Source organism: Lepidochelys kempii, chromosome 9 (assembly GCF_965140285.1).
Source record: "Lepidochelys kempii isolate rLepKem1 chromosome 9, rLepKem1.hap1, whole genome shotgun sequence".
NCBI lineage: Eukaryota > Metazoa > Chordata > Testudines > Cheloniidae > Lepidochelys > Lepidochelys kempii.
In genome coordinates this window covers 17,850,736-17,873,573 of record NC_136388.1, presented here as the reverse complement: position 1 = coordinate 17,873,573, position 22,838 = coordinate 17,850,736, and the positions used below count along the sequence as shown (strand labels likewise).

Here is a 22,838-nt window from a genome sequence, read left to right as displayed (position 1 = left end):
TTCCAGTGCTCCTCCTGGGGTGTTGCAAATTGGATCACCCTGAAAATGGGGCCAGGCTTAAAAGATGCAATCTGGCTGTATACTGAGAGTGGTGAATTATGATTCACCTTCATTCTACAGGTGTGCAAATGAAGGGCATAGTGGGAATGAGGATGTAAGGAACTTCCTCTCCCATATGAGCCCTTCTACAGGGGCCTGGGGAAAACCTTGTTGGGGACCATAGTCCATATCCGTGTTCTCTCGTCGTGTTATGCAGCCACAAGGTGCCTGAAAGAAAACTGAGAGAGAGGCTGAGAGTGATGCCTGGGTCATGGCAGGGTGAAGGCATTGAGGCAGTGTAGTTGCAGTCTATGTAATCTTGTAGCCCCCAGGACAAATCCTGGAGAAATAAATCTGAATTCCTTCTGAAAACTCCAGCTGCTGTGCACCTCCTTCCAAATATCTCTCATGTTCCAAAGGGTGCCAGGACAGCATGTTTCACGCATTCCTGGTTAGTAGGAAGTCTGGGGCTACATTCCTGAGCTATGGTATTCTACATGAATACGAACATGAAAATACCTGTTGTAATAATTTGAAAACTTATTCTCCGCCTGCCTGCTTTTGCAGGAGCACCCTGTTTGAAATGAACAATGCAAGACCCAGCCTTGGTGAGCGCTCTGTCCAATTCTCATGCTTCCTAGAATGCTTACAATCTCTTCTTCTAGTGTGCAAGCTCACTGTCCTTGTTCAAAGACTATGTAAAGTGCACCCGGGGATATATATTTTGTGTACACTAGTGCAATAGACACTTTGCTGTAACTGTGGGCCAGCACCAAGTTATTCAGCACAAAGGTGAATATGATACAATGGAACGTTGTTCAGTAGCCCACAACATGCTCTTCTAACCTCTGCGTGGGTGAGTTTATATTTTCTACCGCAGTGTTTAGCTTCCCAGCAATCAGTGTATGGACATATTGTATTGATGGCTATTCTCCAATTACTCTCCTCTTGTGCTTACTTATTAATATTCTTTTGATCATTTCTCTGGAAGGCATCGAAATGGAAATTGTCAATAGCTGCGAAAGCAACAATGGCGGTTGTTCTCATCACTGCGAGCACTCGCCTGGTGGGCCTCACTGTTCTTGCAACCAGGGATATCTCCTTGATTTGGATGGGAAAACATGCATAGGTAATATATGGTAAATGCTGCATCTCTTTCAAAGAGGGGAGGGGGAACACATGGTCCATCAGAACAGAAAGGGAGAAGGATGTGTAAGGGGAAGCCTAGAATAAAGCTTTCGCTTTTGGAAGTGTCTGTTTTTTCCCCTTCCTCTTGTCCTTTCCTTTTGGTATTTCAGTAAACTGGGGCTTGTCTAAACTTCCCATTCAATATTTTGACGTGGCCTATTGAGGGTTTGGTGGGATTATTACTTAATGCTTCTACCTGCATTGAAAAATGACACCTCCATGAAATTGTTGTCAAGATGACCAAATTGTTTACAGCCCAAATTTGTTTCCTCGGGGATTAAAGTTCCTTTTTCCAAGGTTTTCCGTATTCCAAGGCCAACCAGCAGATGATTACCTCTAGTTGTGCACATTGGACTAATTTTCAAAAGTGATGTGCACCCACCTGGAGTCCACTTTGCGGTAGAGAAGTTCTTCAGCTCCTATTATGCTCATCCATTGCCAAGATTACACCTCTTACTATGTGAGAAATTTCCCATGGGATGTGAAAGCAGGGAAATATTAGATGAGTAGAAAGAAAAATGTGGAGATCTGTGAGAGAGGCTGATAATGGACAATTTTTAAAACAAGAGGGTCAATTCTGGACTGGATCCTGAAATGAACTGGGAGCCAGCTGGGTTAACAATGGGATTATGTAGCCTTGTTTCTTGTGTGTGTATAAGACAGGCAGCAGCATTCTGCACATGCTGAAGCCTAGAGATGGGCTAATGGAGTACTCATAAAGAAGAAAGTTATCATGGTCAAGGTGAAGGTGAGGTGAGAGCATATATGAAGATTTCAACAGAGCTGAGGAAGTGAAAAGGTGTTCTGACAGCAAACATTTTTTTCATTGGCTGCAAGCTGCATGTTTCAAAGTACACAATGAGCTTTTAATAGAACTAGGAAACAAGATATCATCTGAAATATTGCTGGGCAGCTTTGCTTGTGACATTTGCAGGAAAAGGAATACTCCTTGTTCAAATAATCTGCTTTAATCAATTTTGTGCTGACCTCTAGCCTTAATTGATTGATTACATTTTCTTTCTCCACTCTCTGGTGTGTACATTTCCTAGTAATGTTGGTGCCCGTTCCAAGGTTAATTGAGACACTGACTTTTCACATCTGTGGCTGCTCATCCAGTGAATGGTCAAAAGCATTTTGCGAACTCAGCGTTGACAGGCTACCTCTTGAATTGCCACTTAATAGCTCAAAACACTAAAAGGGCTGAGATCAGCTGAGAGCCTGCTGTTAAAAGATAGCAGCTTGATTCTTGTTTCCGTTAATCAGGACAACAGTTTTTGACCACGTAAATTTCCCTGCTTATACAAGACAGAATGAAATGGTGGCAAGTTGAGTATCAAAAAGTAAAATTGCTTATAAATATGTATCTTCTTCTTGTCTGAGAATGCTTTGTTGAATCGGAGGTTTCTGTTCACTGCTGTCTATTTTATGTCATAACAGGCCTGAGGATTGAAAATATTCATATGAAAAATGATCCGCTGTAGATTAATTACTAGTGAAGAGATGCTAGTTATATGCTAGGGTGATTGAGTTGTTGTTTTATTGGTCTTTTGGTAACACATAGGAGCCCCCTGTCATGGACCAGGATGCCAGTCCTAGACCAGTTCTAGATGCTGTACAAATGCAGAATAAGTCCCCCTGCTACAAAATGTAGGCAACACCTGTTCTTAATATGTGGCAGTGTTCTTGTAGACAGTCTTGTCTGAAGATTTAAAAAAAAATTGAGATGGGGGAGGTGATAAATAAGACACACAAACCTGGCCACTGAAGTACATTATCTTTCCTATCTAAATTACAAAACTGTGAAGGCTAAAATGACCGACAGTGCATTAATGACAGTCTTTTAAAATAGATTCATTTCCTGAGTCTGTTCAGCACAACCGGTGTTTGAATTGCCACCAGGAAGCCTAACTGAACCCCCGCTTTCTCCCTTCAGACCTGGATGAATGTGAGTCCAGCGAGGCCTGCTGTTCCCAGTTCTGCATCAACTACATCGGAGGCTATGAGTGCAGCTGCAAGGCAGGGTTCCGGCTTAATGCCAATGGCTGCGTATGTGATGGTAAACGTCTTAACACTGATGGCTGAAGCTGACTCAGATAACAAAAGGAAAAAAGATTTTGAAGCTTCTTCTAGCATTTCATAGCAATTTCCCTGCTAAGAGAGCATGGCAACAAATACTGCTTTGTTGATAGGATTTTAGCACTGTTTCCATTTTATAACAGTGGGGTGCAGTCATGACTCAGGATTGTATACAGACAGGCCCCTATACAGGAGCAGAAGAGATGAGTCAGTGTAGAAGGAGACTTTTTTCCCATTCCCCCATACACATGATACATGGACATGTCATAAAAGATGATTGCCTTAGTAATCTTACATGAAGGGTGAACCCCAATATTTGGCTAAACCCTAGAAGCTGGGATGCATGTCCAGATTCTTGGACCTACCCAGCTGTGCTGTTTTTATGGGGCTTCTAGCTGAGCCATAAACATGGCAAGAATAGCCTCTTCCCTCATGCACTTATGGTGGGAACTGGGGAGCACAAAGGTCCATTGGAATGGGAAAACAATTAAACAACATTTTCCAGATCTCCAGAATGAGTTTTAAAATTTGGACAAAGATTCAGGTAGGCTCTTGCTTTATCCAAACTAGTTTACCCGTCACTACCTGTTACCATTTACCTGTTACCATTAATATTTGTTTTCCAGATGTGGATGAGTGTCTTGCTGACAATGCCAGCTGTGAGCATATCTGTGTTAATTCTCTGGGGTCATACGAGTGCATGTGTAGAGAAGGCTACAGACTTAATCTCAATAGACATTCCTGCATCTGTAAGTTATTGTAAAGCTTGAAGACAATTAAACACTTCTCTCTGATTTAGAACCTGACGTTAGAGTCCAGATTTCTAAAAGAGACTAGAGATTTTTGGGTGCCCAACTTGAGATACCTTAAAGGTAGTGAAGGCAAGCCATATGAAGCATGTAGGTCCAATGTGAGCACTCAAAATAGTGGCTTGGCCATCAGATTAATGGAAGATGTGTGGCTAAATTTACTGCACTGCTCTCAAAATCTCAACGTATTTTATTTTGACAAGTTAATATTGCTCATTTCAATTACATTAAGAAGATAGGCATCACATAAAAAATACAGAGACTCAAATTTTGCTCTGTTAAACCAGTGCAAATCCAGAATATCCCCACTGAAGTCAATGGAGTGACTCTGGATTTCTACCAATGTAACTAGGACAGAGTTTGGTCCAATGACTTCTCATTTAATAATCTAGTTTAATCATTGACTAAACTATGGTGGGGAGCTTGATATTTTTATCCAGCTGAAAAAAGCAGCTAATTCTATATTCTTGTAGTGCTGAATTTTCAGCTTTTCATGTGTTTTAAAGCCAGGCCCAAAACAAAAATCTGTAAATTGAGCAGCAGATCTAAATTCAAACTTGTTATGTTTACAGTATGATCAAAATACTCTCAAATTTGGGGGAGGAAAGGGGCAGGCAATAAGGGGATGGGGCATGTAATTCCAGATTTGAACTTCAGCATTTGGTCCAATATAGGGTATGTCTACAGTGCAGTCAGAGTTGGGACCGTAGCATGTGTAATCAGAACCAAGCTAGCTTTAATCTAGTTAGCTCAAGTAAGAATAGCAGTGAAGCCACAGCAACACAGGCAGCAGACAAGCCTGTACAAGCCTCACCGAGCCCTGCCTATGTCCCTGAGGGGTGAGCTTGTGCTGCTGCCCACGCTTCCCATCTTTACAGCTGTTGTTATTCAAACTAACTAGATCAGGGATTGGCAACCTTTGGCCGCAGCACGCCAGGGTAAGCCTCCTGGCGGGCCAGGCCGGTTTCTTTACCTGCTGTGTCTGCAGGTTCAGCCGATTGCAGCTCCCACTGGCTGCGGGCCAATGGGGGCTGCGGGAAGTGGCGCGGGCCGATGGGCGTGCTGGCCGCCGCTTCCTGCAGCCCCCATTGGCCTAGAGCGGCGAACCGCAGCCAGTGGGAGCTGTGATCAGCCAAACCTGCGGACGCGGCAGGTAAGCAAACCGGCCCGGCCTGCCAGGGGGCTTACCCTGGCGGGCCGCGGGCCAAAGGTTGCCGATCCCTGAACTAGATCAAAGTTAGTTTGGGTATGTCTGATGTGCTGCAGTCACACTTTGATTGCAATGTAGATATACCCTATATTGAGCCAAATTTGAACATGCTAAAGTTCAAATCTGGAATTACATGCCCCATCCCCTTGCTGCCTGCCCCTTCCCTCCCCCAAATTTGTGAGTATTTTGATCACATTGTAAACATAACAAGTTTAACTTAGATCAAACTGTTGATTTGAGCTGCAGACTTGTCCAACCCCAGATTCAGAGTTTAGATCTAGGGTTTTAGATGAGGCTTAGTTGTTCTTTCCTCATTTTCCTGCTAATATGTACTCTATTTATTCATATAGATAATAAAAACAGATCAAGTGTGACTATTTTATGTACTGTACATTTTTAAATAATATTGGTCTGACTTAAAAAATCTAACACATAAAAAGCTGTAAAAGGAGGACTGAACACCAGAGTGGTAAGATGAAGCTCTGAAGCTGGCTCTGTCTTCTTAGCATTAGATGATGATGAGCTGGAGGAGGAGGAAGAAGAGAAACTGGAGATCGCTAGGATTCCAGGCCTTCGGTTCAGAAGACCTCCTCAGCTGCTTCGTTATGCTGCCACACTAGGCACCTTCTATGAGGATGAGGACAAAGATGTACGAGGAGAACTTACTCTCATGCATAAAGTTGGTAAGTAAATTAAAAGATTGTAGTTTTTAGGAGAGGAAACACATGGTGTCCATAGCCAGCAGCTTTGTGAAGGGTGAAGATTCTCTAGGGTGGGAAAGAGATCTTGAGGAGAGAATGAACAGAGCCAGGAAGACTGGAGCTGTCATGAGGCCAGACAAAAAGACAGGGCCAAATTCTGCAGAGTTTTTTGCCTTCAGAGGATGTTGGAAAGAAGTGTGCCAGCCAGACACAGGCTCCCTGAGTCATTCTGAAGGCTGAGGGCGTCTTCAGTCAGAATGACTGTGGGGGGAACACAATTGCCCATAGCCCATTGCCCATAGACGGTTACGTCAGAAAGGGGCAGTATTCTCTGCAGTGGCAGTGCTGCTGAACTCCAACCTCACAGAAAATCTAGATATAGAACAATAACGGCTGAATATTTTGTGCAGCATATGTGAAAGGAACGATGGTATTGAACTGGTCATAAACTTGAATAGTCAGTGTGTGTATAACCTTAGAAAATGTACACCTGCCGTGCCATGTATGTGCCTGAACAATTGTGTCTCCAACCTGGAAATTACCTGACTCAACATCCATGTTGTTCCAGCCAAATAAGAAGGCTTGGTCATTATAACATAGACTCAAAAGCACTATGCTTTCTTTTTGGTGGAAGTATTACTTGCTCAGAGTGAGAGGACAGATTTTTTTTTTTTTATTTTGTATGGTATCGTTTTTGTAATTGCAATGTCTAATTACACTTCAGAGGGACTTTGCTCCACAGCCAGGGGCTAGTCCTGGCTTTAATCAATTAACTTTTATTTATATAAAAAATATAAAACTTCCAAAAAATATGTGATGTGTAACTTGCATTTAAACGAAAGCAGATACACTGGAAGAAAGAGTAAAGCAGCAGCCAGTCATCCACAGCAAGATATTGTGAGACTGACAACCAATGGGGAAATTGGCAAGCAATGTAGCCTCATGAAAAATTAACAGCATAAGCACCAAAGTCTAATATTGATTGCCCAGTGTTGGTGTTTTTTTCCACTATTGGACCTATGTCTTTTTGGGGGGTTGTAACTTGGTATCTGAGCTGCTGCACTTTTCCCAAAGCTGATGTACGGTGCCAAGACTGGCTGCTCCAATGCCTTAAAGATGGCAGTGATAGAAGGAAGAAAATATCTTTTAAAAGTTTACAATTTTTTAAAATTCTCAAATGTGAAATTATTTCTTCCTAGTTTTAAAAGTCTTTTTGTGCTGTGCTCTATATTTTAACAAAACAGCCTGTCAAAACATGTCCTCTTGCAAGATGTTAGTCTGTACTATAGGTCTAGTGGCTTTTACTTCATTTTTAAAGTAAACACGATAACCTTTTCAATGGCACTTTGCATACTGATATTTAGGTCTGATTTTTCAAAATTGTTCTCAGAGACAGCTCCTGAATTCTGAACATGTTTGAAAATCTGACCACCTACTCAGGTTCCTCAGTGGAAGCTGTTGGGTATTGATTGGCTTAGAAAATCTGACCTTACATATAAAATAACAGATGAAAAACAAGCAACCCACTGACTTAATATTAACTGAAGGATCCTGCCAACTTCATTTTAAACACTCATCGAAATCCCCATCCAAAAAAGACTCCTGTCATGTGCCTCAAACCCCCTGAGAGGACAGGCTGATTAAATGGCTATGCTAGTAATATAAAGCAGATATTTCAACCAGGGGCAAGTTTTTTCCCCTCAGCCTACGACAAAGACTATGTAGCAGGCAAGCTTGTACTTGCATGTGTGTGTGGATTTGAAGGGGCTGTGTATGTGTGTGAAAGAGAGAGAGAGAGAGAAAAACAAGTATATTTTCTTGTAAATAAAATGCTTACTCATAATCACAACCGAAAAAGGAGATGATAAACTTTCCTAGAATAATTTAAACTTTGCTCTTGGAATATATAGTGAGTATGTTGACAATATATAGGACAGCTTCCAGCTGCTGTAATGTGAAAAGAGGGATTTGGAGAGGTGGCAATGGATATCCTCTCTCAAGAAATCCTGTTGAAAATATGTAGTAGGTGGTGCGATCTGATCCTCCTAAAGACAAAAATATTTGCTCTTCAGAAGTATTTTCTTAAGACCTTTCTGGCAGGGATTTACAGTATCATGAAGGATGAGAGACAGGGAGCCCAACTTTCCTTTGTTAGGCTACAGAGTTTTAAGAGGGGAACTTCAGGACCTCCTCCACATCTCTGGGGCTTACATCGTATCATGAAGAGCAACAGACTTGGACTCTGGTTGGGCAGTGCGGGAGATGATTTCCAGTGTTGAGAGCCCTTCATCAAGAATGCCCTGCCAGCAAAACCCCATAATGTTTAAACTTGAGGACTCTCATTGGCACTTCTTGTCAAGACAAAACACGTTGACATTTGGGAAGATCCATCAACAACACCAGTCCTGCTTTCTTTAGATTGACAATGCTCCATGGATTTCCTTCTTTACAGTGTGTGTTTGGAATGATAGTGAACAAGTTAAAGCTTATTAGTCGAAGGATCATGTTCCTGTGCTCACTGAGCCTTCTGTCCTTTTCCATTTCAGTTTGCCTGGATAACACCTTTGGCAATGATTGTAGCCTGAGCTGTGATGATTGTATAAATGGAGGCAAATGTAACAGTGAAAACAGTGGCTGCATCTGTTCACCGGGGTGGACTGGAATGATATGCAATGAAAGTAAGTACTGTATGTTTGGACAACATCCTACAGTTAATGGGGTCCTTGTCCCGGCCTGGCAAATCCATAAGAAGTGGAAACAATCTGCTCTTTGCTTTTGAGCTGAAAAGCTGTTTAAGGAATAGAATGGCCTCACTGAAAGATCACATTTGCAACATTTAATTACAGGTGAGGCAGACACAGCAGCATCTTAACCTGATAGGCCCCCATGTCCTATGTGCCACATTAAGCCTAAAATATAAAAGAGGAACCCTGAATTATTCATCAGGAAACTTAGAATTGTGAAGTATTGCCACACCCAGTCCAGTGAAGTGCAATCAGTACAATATCCCTTGTTTGTCTTCGAGTAATTGCATATGTCCATTACAGAAAGCATTGCACACTTGGTGCACCAGTACCAGGGAGTTTTCCTTAGCGGTGCCCATAGGGGAGGGGAGGCTTACACCCTAGTGCTCCTCATGTTCCAAGATCAGGGTATAAAGGGCAGAACCCCACCTGCCCAACCTTCAGATTCTTCTTACATGGTCTGTGGTTAAAGCACTCTGTCAGTTGTTCCTCTGGGAATGTGCATTTAGTATTTTTTGCTGGTTAGTAGTACTCATTTTTGTGTCCTCGAGTCAGTCTTTCTTTCTTTCTTTCTTTCTTTCTTTCTTTCTTTCTTTCTTTCTTTCTTTCTTTCTTTCTTTCTTTCTTTCTTTCTTTCTTCATAAATTAGTGGACATCTCCTGATATCAGAGGAGTATATGCTAAGGTACTCTGGCTTCACAAACTAATGTCCATGAAAGACATTTTCTCTCACTGTCTGAAGTGCTTGAGTGAGGGTCATGTCGGGGACAGGCGTCCGATTTGCTAAGGCTTCAGGACAAGAACCAGGAGAAGAAAGCCTGAGGTACATCCTTATGGAGGCCGCCTTTTGCCCATCAAAGGTACTATCTCAATCGATTAAAGGAATTCCTCCCCATCAAGGAGAGTGCTCCTGTCAGGGTTCCCTCCCCACTCTGAACTTTAGGGTACAGGTGTGGGGATCTGCATGAAAGACTCCCTAAGCTTATTTCTACCAGCTTAGGGTAAAACTTCCCCAAGACACAAACTTTTTGCCCTTGGAGGGTATGCTGCCACCACCAAGTGATTTAACAAAGTATCAGGGAAAGACCACTTGGAGTTCCTATTCCCCCAAATATTCCCCCAAGCCTTACATCCCCTTTCCTGGGGAGGCTTGAGAATAATATGCTAATCAATTGGTTAGCACCTCTGTGAAATTAGAATGGAAGATAATCTCACAGGCAGTCAGATTCAAAACATAGAGAATCCCTCTAGGCAAAACCTTAAGTTACAAAAAGACACAAAAACAAGCATACACATTCCCTCCAGCACAGCGAATTTCACAGGCCAAAAACAAAAGAAAATCTAACGCATTTATTAGCTAGATTACTTACTAACTCTATAGGAGTTGGATTGCTTGCTCTCTTGGTCTGTCCCTGGGCAGAGGTATCACACAGACAGACAAAGCCTTTTTCTCTCCCCCCCACCCGCCCAGATTTGAAAGTATCTTGTCCCCTTATTGGTCATTTTGGTCAGGTGCCGGCCAGGTTACTTGAGCTTCTTAACCCTTTACAGGTAAGAGGATTTTGCCTCTGCCAGGAGGGATTTTATAGCACTGTATACAGAAAGGTGGTTACCCTTCCCTTTATTTTTATGACAGCTCCCCTTGGTTTATCAGAAGGCAGAGAAAGGAGAAAGATCCCCTTAGTCAAGACACTCTTGGAAGAGACATAAGTGCTCAGAGCCCTCTCAGGCTCCCAAGCCAAACAAGGGGATGGCTTCCACATAGTCAAGGTCCTTGGTGCAGGATTCTTTGACCTCACAGGCTTGCCACTCTGGTACTGAAGGGAGAGAACTTCCTGGTACTACTCCCTACTGGCTCAATAAGGGCAGAGCCACTGATTCTGGTTCCCAAGCCGGACATGATGAGGCTGCCTGTTTCCTCAGAGTAGGTGCTGGAGCTATCACCCATGATGACAACTGGGAAAAGACCTATCTCAGTACCAACCAACCCAGAGGCCTACACAGCTGAGGAACATCTCCTGTACTGTACCAGCCCCATCATTGGCCCTACTGGGTTCCATGGGGGATGCCTACGAGTCTAGATCATTATCTCTGCTGTATTACGCAAACTGGTCCCTGAGAAGTGAAGCCCCTTTGTCTGGTACCAGCAATCGGCTGGAAGTCTGTATTTATGTCCTACACAGAACAAATGAGGGGGCAACCTGTAACAGCCCAACAGCTGTCCAAGTGGATCACCAACTTTTTGCATCGTCATGTGTTACAGTGCCAAGGGTGTTACCCCTCTTGTCAAGGTTCCTTCCCCACTCTGAACTCTAGGGTACAGATGTGGGGACCTGCATGAAAGACCCCCTAAGTTTATTTCTACCAGCTTAGGTTAAAACTTCCCCAGGGCACAAAGTCTTTGCCCTTGGATTAGGTAAAACGCTGCCACCACCAAGTGCTTTAACAAAGAACCAGGGGAAAGGACATCTTGGAGTTCCTATTTCCCCAAAATATCCCCCCAAGTCCTTACACCCCCTTTCCTGGGGAGGCTTGAGAATAAACAAGATGAGCACAAACCCCTTGGATTTTTAAGTCCCAAAAAACCCAATCAAATTCTTAAAAATCAGAAGTTTATTAGAAGAACAAAAAAAGATAAGAGAACAACACTGTAAGATCAGAATGGAAGATAATCTTACAGGCAGTCAGATTCAAAACGTAGAGAATCCCTCTAGGCAAAATCTTAAGTTACAAAATGACGCAAAAACAGGAATACACATTTCCTCCAACACAGCGAATTTAGAAGCCAAAACACAAAGAAAACCTAACACATTTTCGAGGTAGATTACTTACTAACTTTACAGGAGTTGGAGAGCTTGCATCCTTGATCTGTTCCCGGCAAAGGTATCACACAGACAGACAAAAACCTTTCCCCCCCACTCCAGATTTGAAAGTATCTTGTCCCCTCATTGGTCATTTTGGGTCAGGTGCCAGCAAGGTTACCTGAGCTTCTTAACCCTTTACAGGTGAAAGGATTTTGCCTCTGGCCAGGAGGGATTTTATAGCTCTGTATACAGAAAGGTGGTTACCCTTCCCTTTATATTTATGACACCTCTGGAAAAGTTGTCTGCACATTCAGCTCACTCAACATCCATGGCCTTTGTGAGTAATGTCCCAATTGTGGGCATTTGCAGAATGGCAACGTGGTCCACAGTCTACACCTTTGTTAGATATTATGCAATTACTACTGCATCAAGGGAAGGTGCTAATGTAGGGAAAGCAGTTCTGCAGTTCCTCTTCTGATGAAACTCCTAGCACTGCCTCCATTGAAACTGCGTGAGAGTCACTTAGTGTAATGGATATATGCAATCACTCAAAGAAGAGAGAATGGTTAATTGCCTTTCATAACTCTTGTTCACCAAGATATGTTGCATACGCCCATTATGTCAGTCACCCTCCTTCCATGACATATCAGAGCCTTTAATCTAAGGCTCCAGTACAAAGGATCTGAAAGGTGAGCAGGGTGCCTCTGCCCTTTATACCCTCAGCTCAGAGAACTAGGGCACTGACGGGGCTGCCCAGCATGGCCACCCCTACCACTTTTTCTAGGGCTAGCAGAAACTCTCCAGCACCAGTGCACAAGACATGCACACCCCTTGTGTAATGAACATATGCAACAAATCTTGAAGAGTAACATTTATGAAAGTTGAGTAACCATTCTTTATGTGTTTGTTTTTATATCAAGTCCGATTCATTTTATACACTTTCCACAAAATACTAATGTGCTGCAGTGGGTCTATGGTGTAGTCCATTGCTCTCTTGGCTCTTTTTGAAAGGTCTCTTCTGGGAGAGAGTACTGCTGTCTGGGTTGATACAGAAAGTAAATATGGTTTGTCCAGGTGTCCCTTTATGGTAGCCCAGACAAGCTATCCCAGTCTTTTATTGTGTTGGTGGATTTGGGACTATTTTTATGAATTTTCTGGTTTATTTACTATACTGTATAGGAGTTGTTTGTTAGTATCAGAGTTTTTAATGCTCAGAATTCTCTAACTGAACCTGGTTGATAAGCCAGTGCCCTTTATATGGAAGTGATGTTACAAAAGATTCTCTTTTTTTCTTGTCTCTACCACCTTGTAAAAGAACTTTCATGCTCTGTCAGGGCAGGTGCACAGGGTTGAGGAGAAACCAAATGGATAGGTAGAATGCTCATTTCTTGATGTACCCTACATGTTTTCTTCATCTATGTAAAGCCAATCAGAGCTTGTGCCTTCATCAGTGGGGTTTTCACATTGTGGTGGTTCTTATGGACCCATAATGATGTCATGGAGAAAGAATAGGTGACAGCAAGTTACTGGAAGAGAGAAAATTTTGCAGTCCTAATGACAGTGGGGCAGGTTCCCAGGACTGATCAGCTGCAAGTTGGATTAGCATGGACTGGGCTGTAGTGAGGGAACGAGAACAAAGAAGATTAAACTGTGATAGTTTCTAGTTTGCTGTGCATCATAGCTAGAGTTAGTAAGCCACTGTGGTGTCTTTTGGCTCTCAAATTGGGATGTTTTACCTGTATTCATAATGTAATAAAGTTGCTTAGGCATAAACTGTAAGCTGGCTGAGGCAGGGCCCAGGCTCTCTGCTGCACTTTACAAATAATAACATATTCATTCTATACTTACAAAGGATTTTCATATATTTAATCCAATGGAATATTTTTCTATCTTTAAAAAGAATACAGAATTATGGAACTGGGTTATTGGCCAAATCCTCATCCCACTGAAGTCAATGTTGATAATGATAATTTGCCTTGTATGGATCAGTGGAAAAGACAGGATTTGGCCCTCTATGAATATCTCATTTTTTTTCTCCCTTTCTCTTTTTTAAACCAGCATAGATCACAGTTTTTAGAGAAAAGCTAAATAGTTGGGCAAATCAGAAGCTAAATTTCCATAATAATGAATGAAAGAAAACTGGATGAAAATTAATGCTGAATCTCAGGTTTCTTAATGTGTGTTGAGAAAATGTCAATTAAGTCAGTTACTGAAGATAATCCCAGCAACTGTATTTACAGCTCAAGCTGAAAATAACGGAGCTCTGCTCGTTTACCAAAATGGTTTTTTTGCTAGAACAATCACAGCTTTACCAAACGGAGTCGGCTGCTGTATGTATTAGCGATCTTTGGACAATATAAAATGTCTCTGGAACATCAGAGAATCTAACTCTTTTAGGTAATGGCAGCAATATGGAAGTAATAATCTATGTCTTTTAAATAATTACCTCCACGTTTTCAAAACTTCAGCCTGGTAACTCTCATGTATAGTCAGTGTGAGTTAAACCCCATGCATGGCTTTTTTTTTTACATTGCCAGGGATTGCATTTAGCTAAAAGACACATTTCCCATCAGATATTTGAGTCTTGTTACTTCAGCTGTCATTTTTCAATAATCTCCATGGAGACAGATATTATTGTATATGGCAACGAGAGTGACATGGCATCATTTGTGGGTTGCTTGACCAAAACGGTTCTTTAATTGCTCGGTGTCATTCTGATGATTGAAGCATTATTTCACTTTGCTTCTAATGCAGTGAAGAGATTACTTAGCCCATTCATCTCCTCTGCTTTCTTTGCAGCTTGCTCCCCTGGGACTTATGGGCAAGATTGTAATAGCATTTGTAAGTGTCAGAATGGAGGCTCATGCGACCATGTAACAGGACAATGTCACTGCCCACCGGGAATTAATGGACAGATTTGTGAGGATGGTACGATTTCTGTTGTTTAATTATGTATAACTGCTGCCTGGGAGTCTTGTGATTTACCATTATTCTTATTTTTATTTATTTGTACTATGGTAGATTTTAAGAGTCACAAGTGAGATAGGTCCTTGTGCTAGGGAAAAGCTTGCTATCTAAATAATAGGATTGACAAAGGGTGGGAGAGAAAAGATGATATCTCCATTTTAAGGATGGCAAACTGAGGCACAAAGAAATTAAGTGACTTGTCCAAGGTCATATAGGAAGACTGTGGCAGAGCCAGATATCGGACTCCAATTTCCCAAATCCCAGTCCGGTATCTTACCCAGCAGAGCATCCTTTTTCCTCAGTATATTTTCTGTAGAAAGTATGCCAAGAGAAGCTGGCATGGTATTTTATAGCAAAAGCTTGGTACCGTATTGCCCATCAATTGCTGTGTTTATTTGTGCACCCACTAGGCTGTCCAAAAGGATTCTTTGGGAAGAACTGTAACAAGAAATGTAACTGTGCCAACAATGGCTATTGCCATAGACTCTATGGAGCCTGTCTGTGTGACCCAGGGTTATATGGTCGCTTCTGCCATCTAAGTAAGTCTTAATGATTTTTCTAAATTATTTATTTAAAATATGCAGGGCATAATCGGAGTAAAAAGTCTCTCAACACAATTCAACAGGTTATTTAACAATGTGTAGCCCAACTGATGTCAGTGGGACTACTCACGTGCTTAAGTTTGGCTCATGCTTAAGTGCTTTGCTAATTCAGGGCATATAAGAGCAGATAATGTTTACCAAGCCCATGGAAGTGTTGTGTAATTTTCACTGATCTTTTCATTTAGAGCTGGGACCAGATTGTTGGTCAAGGCTAAGGCTGGATTTAGTGTTGGAGCAGATATGTGGTTAGGTTTGGGTTCAGGCTGGGTCAAATCATGGGTTAGAGTTAGTATTCCTGGGATACTGTCAGATTTGGGCCAGATCATGGGGGCTAGATTGTGGGGCCTGACTCAGGTTAGGGTTGGGGTTGGGATTGGGATTGGGATTGGTGGATGACCCACGCTAGGAATAGGGCCGGTACCAGGTCATGTACAAAACTGAGTTAGGGTTAGTGCCATCTGGTGACTTGGTTTAGGATTGGGGCTGGCTGGTGGCCCCTGGGCAGGGTTAGTATCAAGGTCTGGCAGGCCAGAATTAGGGTTGGGCCCTGGGTCGGGGCTGGCTGGTGGGCTAGGGCTAGGGTTCAGCTGGAGCTGGAACTAGAGATGATAGAAAACTGAAAAATATTTCTTGAGAACTTTCAATATTTCAGAATTATTTTCATCTATTTGTCTTTAAAACAGAACCATTTTTTACATTCAAATGTTTTGTGATTTTTTTCCATTTTCAAATTAAGAATTGTACTAGTCTCTAAGGTGCCACAAGTACTCCTTTTCTTTTTACTAAAATAAAGGGTTTTCTTTTTTTGAAACTGCTTTTTTTAACTGACCTCATCATTACGTTGACCAAACAAAACTGGCTCTTCAACCCCCAAAAAACCAAATTCCCAAAGAACAAAGACAAGCGACTGACCACAGGGAAAGAAGAGAAGCACAATGACTGAGCACAGAAAGAAGAGAGGCACAGTAACCAACAGTCAAAACCAATAAAGATCAAAGGTACGATGACCAACAGCTGAACTCAGAAAAGAAAGAAAATTCCAATGGCTGAGAGCTGAACAAACACAGAATAATTAAGACTTAACAACTGAACATAAAAAAAGAGTAGAGAAATACAGTGATGGAACCCACATGTGAAGAAGAAAGAGAATGCTAATGATAACAGAACAGATGTGAAAAGAGAAGAAAGAGATGACCAATTATGAAGGTGAAGAAGACCAACAATGAATATAAGGACTGCAAAGTGAGAGAATGAAAAACAAATAAAACGAAAAACAAAACAAACATGTAAAGTATCTAGGGGGCTTATTATTAGAAAAATGGGGAAAATTGACTTTTTCATTAAAACTTTCATTTTTTGACCCAAAGTTTTGTTCAAAAGATTGCAACTAGCTCTACTTTTGAACATTTCTGATTATTACATTCACTTCACATTGCCCAAAATAAAATGAGTTAGTTAATACAAGAATTATGTAAACTGTATTTTACACACATACATGCTCATGTGTACACACTTGAGTGCCTGTGAGTGTACATATTTGCTCAGAAGTACAGTGAACTTTTTGTTTGACAGCAAAAGCACTCTCTGCAGATCTGTGTGTAGACATCTAAAATAAGTCATGTGCAATTGCAAAATTAACAATTCCATTTAATCTGGTTGCAGCTTGTCCCAAGTGGACCTTTGGAGCTGGCTGTTCAGAAGAATGTCAGTGTGTCAAGGAGAACACTCTGGCATGCAATGCCAGAAATGGTACTTGCACCTGCAAACCAGGTCATCAAGGGAACAAGTGCCAGAAAGGTATAATCTACTACTGATCCTTTTATTTCTGGAAAGTCCTGTTTCTATTTATTACATCTCACTGCTCCTCTCACATGCAGTCTTGCATTGCACCAAACTCTAAAGTAGTCTGCCAGTTGTTTCTCTGTATTTTTCCTACTCCAGAGCCAGGGGAACATTTGGCTTCATTGAGGTTGCAGGAGTATAAATGAGGGTAGAATCTGCCCAGCTGTTTTAACCTGAGCAGCTGACATTTGGGATGGAAACCTGACATCATTGAAGATAATAGGAGTTTTGCCATTGATTTCAATAAGGTCAAGATTTTATCCCAGGGATTTTTTTACACAGACAGTGATTTTAGAGCCCCAGGCTGTATTTTGAGGCAGCTGAACTTTTTGTGAATGATTGTGGCAGTGTGTTACTAGATCAGTTTTGCAGCTTTTTCATTTCTCCCTTTATGGTTTTTGTGGCTAGTACAAAGGAAACTGTATTCTACAGTCACATTTCAGTATCTTCGTAATCGTCTGTGGACAGTTAATGCAGTAATGCAATATAGATAATTACTTCACATTTCCCCTTGAATTCTTATGCCATAGGGCAACTGGTAGGATTTTGATGGGGTTGGGGGTGGGTGGGGAATAATAATAATGATAATTATTAAATATCCTTAGTCCTCTTGGCTAAGGATCAAATCAGAACAAGCCTATTCTTCCACCTCTGAACTCTGTACAAAGGCACCCAAGCAGAAGTGTATATGAAGGCAAGCATTTTGGGGTATCAGAAGTAATAACATCAAGAGAATAAGTAGACTGAATTATACAGGCACTTTCAGCAGCTGTTTCTCATGAATTCATGTGCTTTTTTCTCTGGTATAAGCTAGGTCTGTTGTTGTTACTACTATAATTATTATTTGTTTTTAATGTAGTAATGCTGGAGGTCCCAATCATGGATTAGAGCCCCATTGTGTAGGCACTACACAGTGAGGCAGAATGTAGTGGAAAGTGTACTCTGAGGGTCAAATTCTCTTCTCACACCTCTTGCAACTCTACTGAATTGCTGCACTGGTTAAGTGACAGGAAATTAGGACCGTATTCTGCCCTTGGTTGTAGGCACAAAACTCCCACTCATGTCAGTAAGTGATGCATGGGAGTATCATAGAGCAGAAATTGTCCCTTTGACTCTTTTGTTCTGTTCTACTGTTATGAAAACCCTCTGCTGTGCTACTCTTAGGCTGTCATTGAAATCTATATTTAAACATGTCCTTATCCAGTATGTGACTCTGTATTTTGGATGGTGTTTGGAGGGCATCCCATGCGTAATGACCCCTTCTGTGTTTAATGTAAATGTTTAAATTTATGCAATAGTGAACACAGCTAGATTATCAATTATATTTCCTTGTAATGTTTGAATTTCTATGTCAAATATCGTTTCTGCCAAATTATCTAGCAACTTTTGTTTCAGTTTTCTCAGCTACTCCTTGTTCTAACATACGTTCTTTGTGCACTCACGTTTTTCAGAGTGTCCGCCTGGCTTTTATGGAGCTGGCTGTAAGCTGAAGTGCAGCTGTCCTGCTGATGCTTTATGTGACCAGGAGACTGGAGACTGCAAGCATCCATGCCCACCAGGTTTCCATGGAGAAAGGTGCCATTTATGTAGGTACCTGGAGGCATATTTCAAAGAGAGGTGTAAAAGTGGATTAAGAAATTCAGCCCTGGGAAACCCAAGTTCAGATACCAAAATTCTAGATATTATGCTAAATTGTTACTGACACAAGTAGGCACGCTTCCAATGAAGCCAACTGTAGTTGTGTATACTAATGCCAGTGGTAAATTTGACCTCTGGTGTATGCTGGTGGTGATAGGCTCAGGTACTAGGGCATCTAGGCAGCATAATCGACCATCAGATGTGAAGAGAGCCACTTTCTGACTCTCTAGACTGGGAGGGGATGTTAGCTCCGTGGCAGATTATGGGTATAGGAAAGAGCACAGAGCTTGGAGGAGTGAAGTTGAGATTCCGTTCCTCCTTTCATTTGAAATGCAATATGTGCTGAATATATTGTGTCAGCTAAAGCCTGCAGACTCCCACTGGTCTGGGAAATGAGTGGAAAATATAAATAAATAATGTAGCAGCTCATTTTAATCCCCGGACAAGAGGTGGGTTCTCTGTCCAATGACATTCTTCTAGAGATGGACAACTGGAAGGAAGTGCGGGATCATCCTGCCTGTCACCTAAAATGAGGATAAAAGATTGAGGATAGTTAAGAATACTTTTATGGCTCCCAGTAACTTAATATTTCCTTTTAAAGCTTCAGGCCTAGATTTTCCAGAGTTTTATTGCACAGTTAATTAAAGATCACAAATCACTGAGACACTGGCACTAAAATAGATCACTCTATAGCAGTACTACCTGGATTAAAATTGCTGTTGGTGATGCTTCCTAACGCTTCAGAATGTTTTCTTATGGTAACCACAGTCCATGTCCTCTGGCTTCTTTTGAACAGCGTGTGGCCCAGGGAAGTTTGGTGTGAACTGCAGGCAGAGCTGTGGCTGTGCAGGAGCACTATGCGACTCAAAGACTGGGCAGTGCATGTGCCCTGCTGGCAGAAGAGGTGCTGCATGTGATCAATGCTTGATGCTTGGATAGATTATTGTGCAGAGAACTTAACCTTTGTGGAGTTGGAATGGGGAGACTGGGGAGAGGTTAAGTAATTCTAGTGTCCATAAAAACTGGAAGAAGGTAACACCTTCTATCTGCAGAATGGACAAGCTCATGTATCCACATGGACTTCATCCGAACTTCATGGAATCCACTCCGAAGCGGTAGGAGTTAGTTCAGTCACCCTGCCCGTTCATTCCATTGTCTCTGCTAAGACTGCCAATAGAGGTGCCAGTTGCAATGGTGATTTAGGTAAGGGGCAGGGCTGGTGCTAGACAGGGAGATCAGGGCAGTTGTACTAGACTCGAGCTGTCAGCAGGTCTGTGCTGCTGTGTACACAGTGCCTCCTGCCTGGTTCATGTCTGCTGCAGAGAACAAGTGCAGAGCTCAGAGACAATATGGAAAGAGGGCCTGGGTATCTCCCTTAGCCATCCTGAAACCAGTAAGGGAAAAGGCCGGGAGGGGGAACAGGTGAGGGAGTAAAAGCATGGGGAAGAAGGGGAAAGATGGGGAAGGGGCAAGAACATGAAGCTACTGCTACTGGGAACAGTCCTAGAAAACCCTGCTTCCACTTCTTACGTCAGGCATTGGCTGTTGCCCTCATGATGAGGACATCTATCCACTCTACTAGGACTGCTGACTTGCTGCCTCATAAATAAAAAATATGGCCTTATGGCTAACGAAAGGATAAGGAGCTGAGAAATCTGGGTTCGGCTCCCATCCCAGTCATCAACTAACTTGTGTACCTCCGGTTCCACCTCATAAAATGGGGATAATGATATATCTCACAGGGGTCCTGGGCATTAATATTGGTAAAGCACTTTGATATCCTCAGATGGAAAGCGGTATGGTAGTGCAGAGAACTACAGTTATAACTGATTCTTTCACACACATCCCCGTTTCTCATTTTCTGATGGACTTCCCCAGACCAACAATATGTGTAATTCTGAGATTTGTGCTTGGATTCCTGATGCTTCACAAATGTTAGCTGAAGGAGAAGGTCAGAGGTCAGTGGTGCGTCTATCCATCGAGAGGAGAAAATAGGAAATTAGAAATCAGCCCAAACCAAATCCCACACCTGAGCACCCGGCTCTTTTCCTAAAGCTCGGATCTCTACCTAGCTCCTTCCCATCTGATTCTGGCCCTATTGCTGCAGGAAATGCAGAGTGTAGTTCTGTACTCTGTGGCGATGGTGGTGGTGTTGTTTTTTCAAAAATCTCTCTTCTAATTGAGGTTCTCCTTTTCCTCTTCTGTGCTATGTAACCTACTCCTCAGATACATCCAAACCAACCGCAACATTAGTGTATTGCAAACCATAGAGAAATACAGGCCTTTTGTGATGGAGGTTGGAAGTGAGCCTCTGTGTCTCTGTTCAGAAGTTTTCTCAAAGGGCTGCAACACAATATTGTGTTGATTTCTTTGGGGGTTTTGTTATGGAAGAGCTGTCGATCCATAGAGATAATTCTCTTTCCAGTTCTGCTTTATTTATTTTTTTAATTCTCTTCGGTAACAGCTGAAATATGCAACTGTCTTGAGATAACAAATGGTTCCGTGCTCTTCTTTCTTGTTTCTTATAGATTGCCCTGATGGTCTGTGGGGAGTAGACTGCCAGTTCTTCTGTGAGACCTGTGAGAATGGAGGGAAGTGTAACAAAGTGACTGGAATCTGTGACTGCCCTCTGGGATACACTGGGAAATCCTGTTACCTACGTAAGTCATCATACTGCATGGGTCAACAAAAAGAAAGTCAATAGAGAAATCAGCCTGAGGACTGATTTTTACCTTCTGTCTATTTTATAAGATATTTGCTGCATTAGGATATGCTAATCAAAGTTTCAGATGCATTACAAATTGACCAGGATGGATTTATGGTGTTTGCCAGACAGAGAGAGATTAGAGAGGAATCCAAATGATGAGCTAAACAGCTGCACCAAATAATCATGGAACCATCAGACCAACTGTATGGCAATATGCTAGGCAGAGAGAAAATGACAGCACTAAAAGTAAAATAGGCTGATTTCCAATGGGAGTTGGGTATCTAGCTTCCTTTATGGTCTTTTGAAAATCTCAGCCATAAGGTAACACAGCCTTTGACTTCTGGTCACCAATTCAAATGTAGTTTATGTTGGTCTTGAAGAAAAGTCATTTCCACCTGGTGGCCGTTTGGTGGTCTCAGTCCAAGCCCTGACGCACTGGTGGCCAAACTGCCACCATATGGCATCAATGGGCACATTTGGCATTTAGTTGGTTCCCTCCATTGAGAGATCATGGGTAGAATAGGCTACAATCTTTCCCAAAATGATTCAGTCCAGAGCTGAATTTGAGCAGTTTGGCCAGACAGTATGGGAAAGCTGCCTATGATGTACTGGTTGTGTGACTAAACAGAGGACTTCAGTTGCTACTGAAACACCTAAAGAGGGAGTGGGGGGATTATAGAGGCCCCCTATATTCTTCCACTGGGAGTTGAGTTTGCCCCTCCAACCCTACAGAAGAATGTGGGGATTGATCCCTCCCTATATCCTGCATGGATCTTGGGGATCTACCAGAGGTAAGAGCTGCCACTGAACAACAGGCCCCTTTGGTCCCACTCCAGCTCCATGTCCCCCTCTTAGGGAGAGCATTGTCCCAGCTCGTAATATCAGATATGTCATTCAACTTTGGCCATGAATGTCACTGACATTCATAATTCAGGGTTTGGGCCTGTGCACTCCCCGCTTCAGCAGGAGGTTCCCTTTCCATATTTCCATTAACTAACTGATTTATTGGACATGCTATGAAGTTTATGAAGCAACTCCACTAAGTCAGTTGAGTGACTCCCAATGCATGGGATTAGGCTTTATTAAGCCCTGCTCTCTTAGTATATAAACTGCTGATATTTCGCTCATTTTTGTTTTTATTTTCTGTGTTCGGCTAATATCTGATTCAGAAGGCGGAAGGAGGGCAGAACAAGTGAAGTGGTTGCTGGCTCATTTGAAATGACAGCCCATGCTTGAGTTAATATCTAGGTGAAAAATACCATCTGTCTATTTGTTTTCAGCCTGCCCCCATGGTTACTATGGGCAAAACTGTCTGTTGCAGTGCAGCTGTGATAGCAATGCTCAGTGTCACCATGTTACCGGAGAGTGCACATGTCCTCCTGGCTGGAGTGGCCATGACTGCAAACGTCGTAAGTCAGCAATGTATCCTCTGTACTCAAGTTGTGCTGTCTTTCATAAACTTAAATGGAAACCAAGGGAACCAAGGCTCTGTTTGTTCTTAGACTTGTCAG

General features: G+C 42.2%; 1 protein-coding gene across 8 annotated transcripts in view; it reads left to right on the top strand.

Annotated features, from left to right (window-relative positions):
- The window catches only part of LOC140917185 (uncharacterized), a 305,274-nt gene that overhangs the window by 233,900 nt on the left and 48,536 nt on the right, over positions 1–22,838 (top strand). For 7 of the 8 annotated variants that reach the window (XM_073359429.2, XM_073359433.2, XM_073359436.2 and 4 more), the window contains 11 exons: positions 1,031–1,168; positions 3,161–3,283; positions 3,930–4,052; positions 5,829–6,005; positions 8,570–8,701; positions 14,371–14,499; positions 14,949–15,077; positions 16,803–16,937; positions 18,434–18,568; positions 21,149–21,280; positions 22,608–22,736. In XM_073359429.2, the coding sequence (XP_073215530.1) occupies positions 1,031–1,168; positions 3,161–3,283; positions 3,930–4,052; positions 5,829–6,005; positions 8,570–8,701; positions 14,371–14,499; positions 14,949–15,077; positions 16,803–16,937; positions 18,434–18,568; positions 21,149–21,280; positions 22,608–22,736 (1,482 nt within the window). The remainder of the gene's footprint in view (positions 1–1,030; positions 1,169–3,160; positions 3,284–3,929; positions 4,053–5,828; positions 6,006–8,569; positions 8,702–14,370; positions 14,500–14,948; positions 15,078–16,802; positions 16,938–18,433; positions 18,569–21,148; positions 21,281–22,607; positions 22,737–22,838) is intronic. The other variant, XM_073359432.2, reaches the window with a different exon arrangement.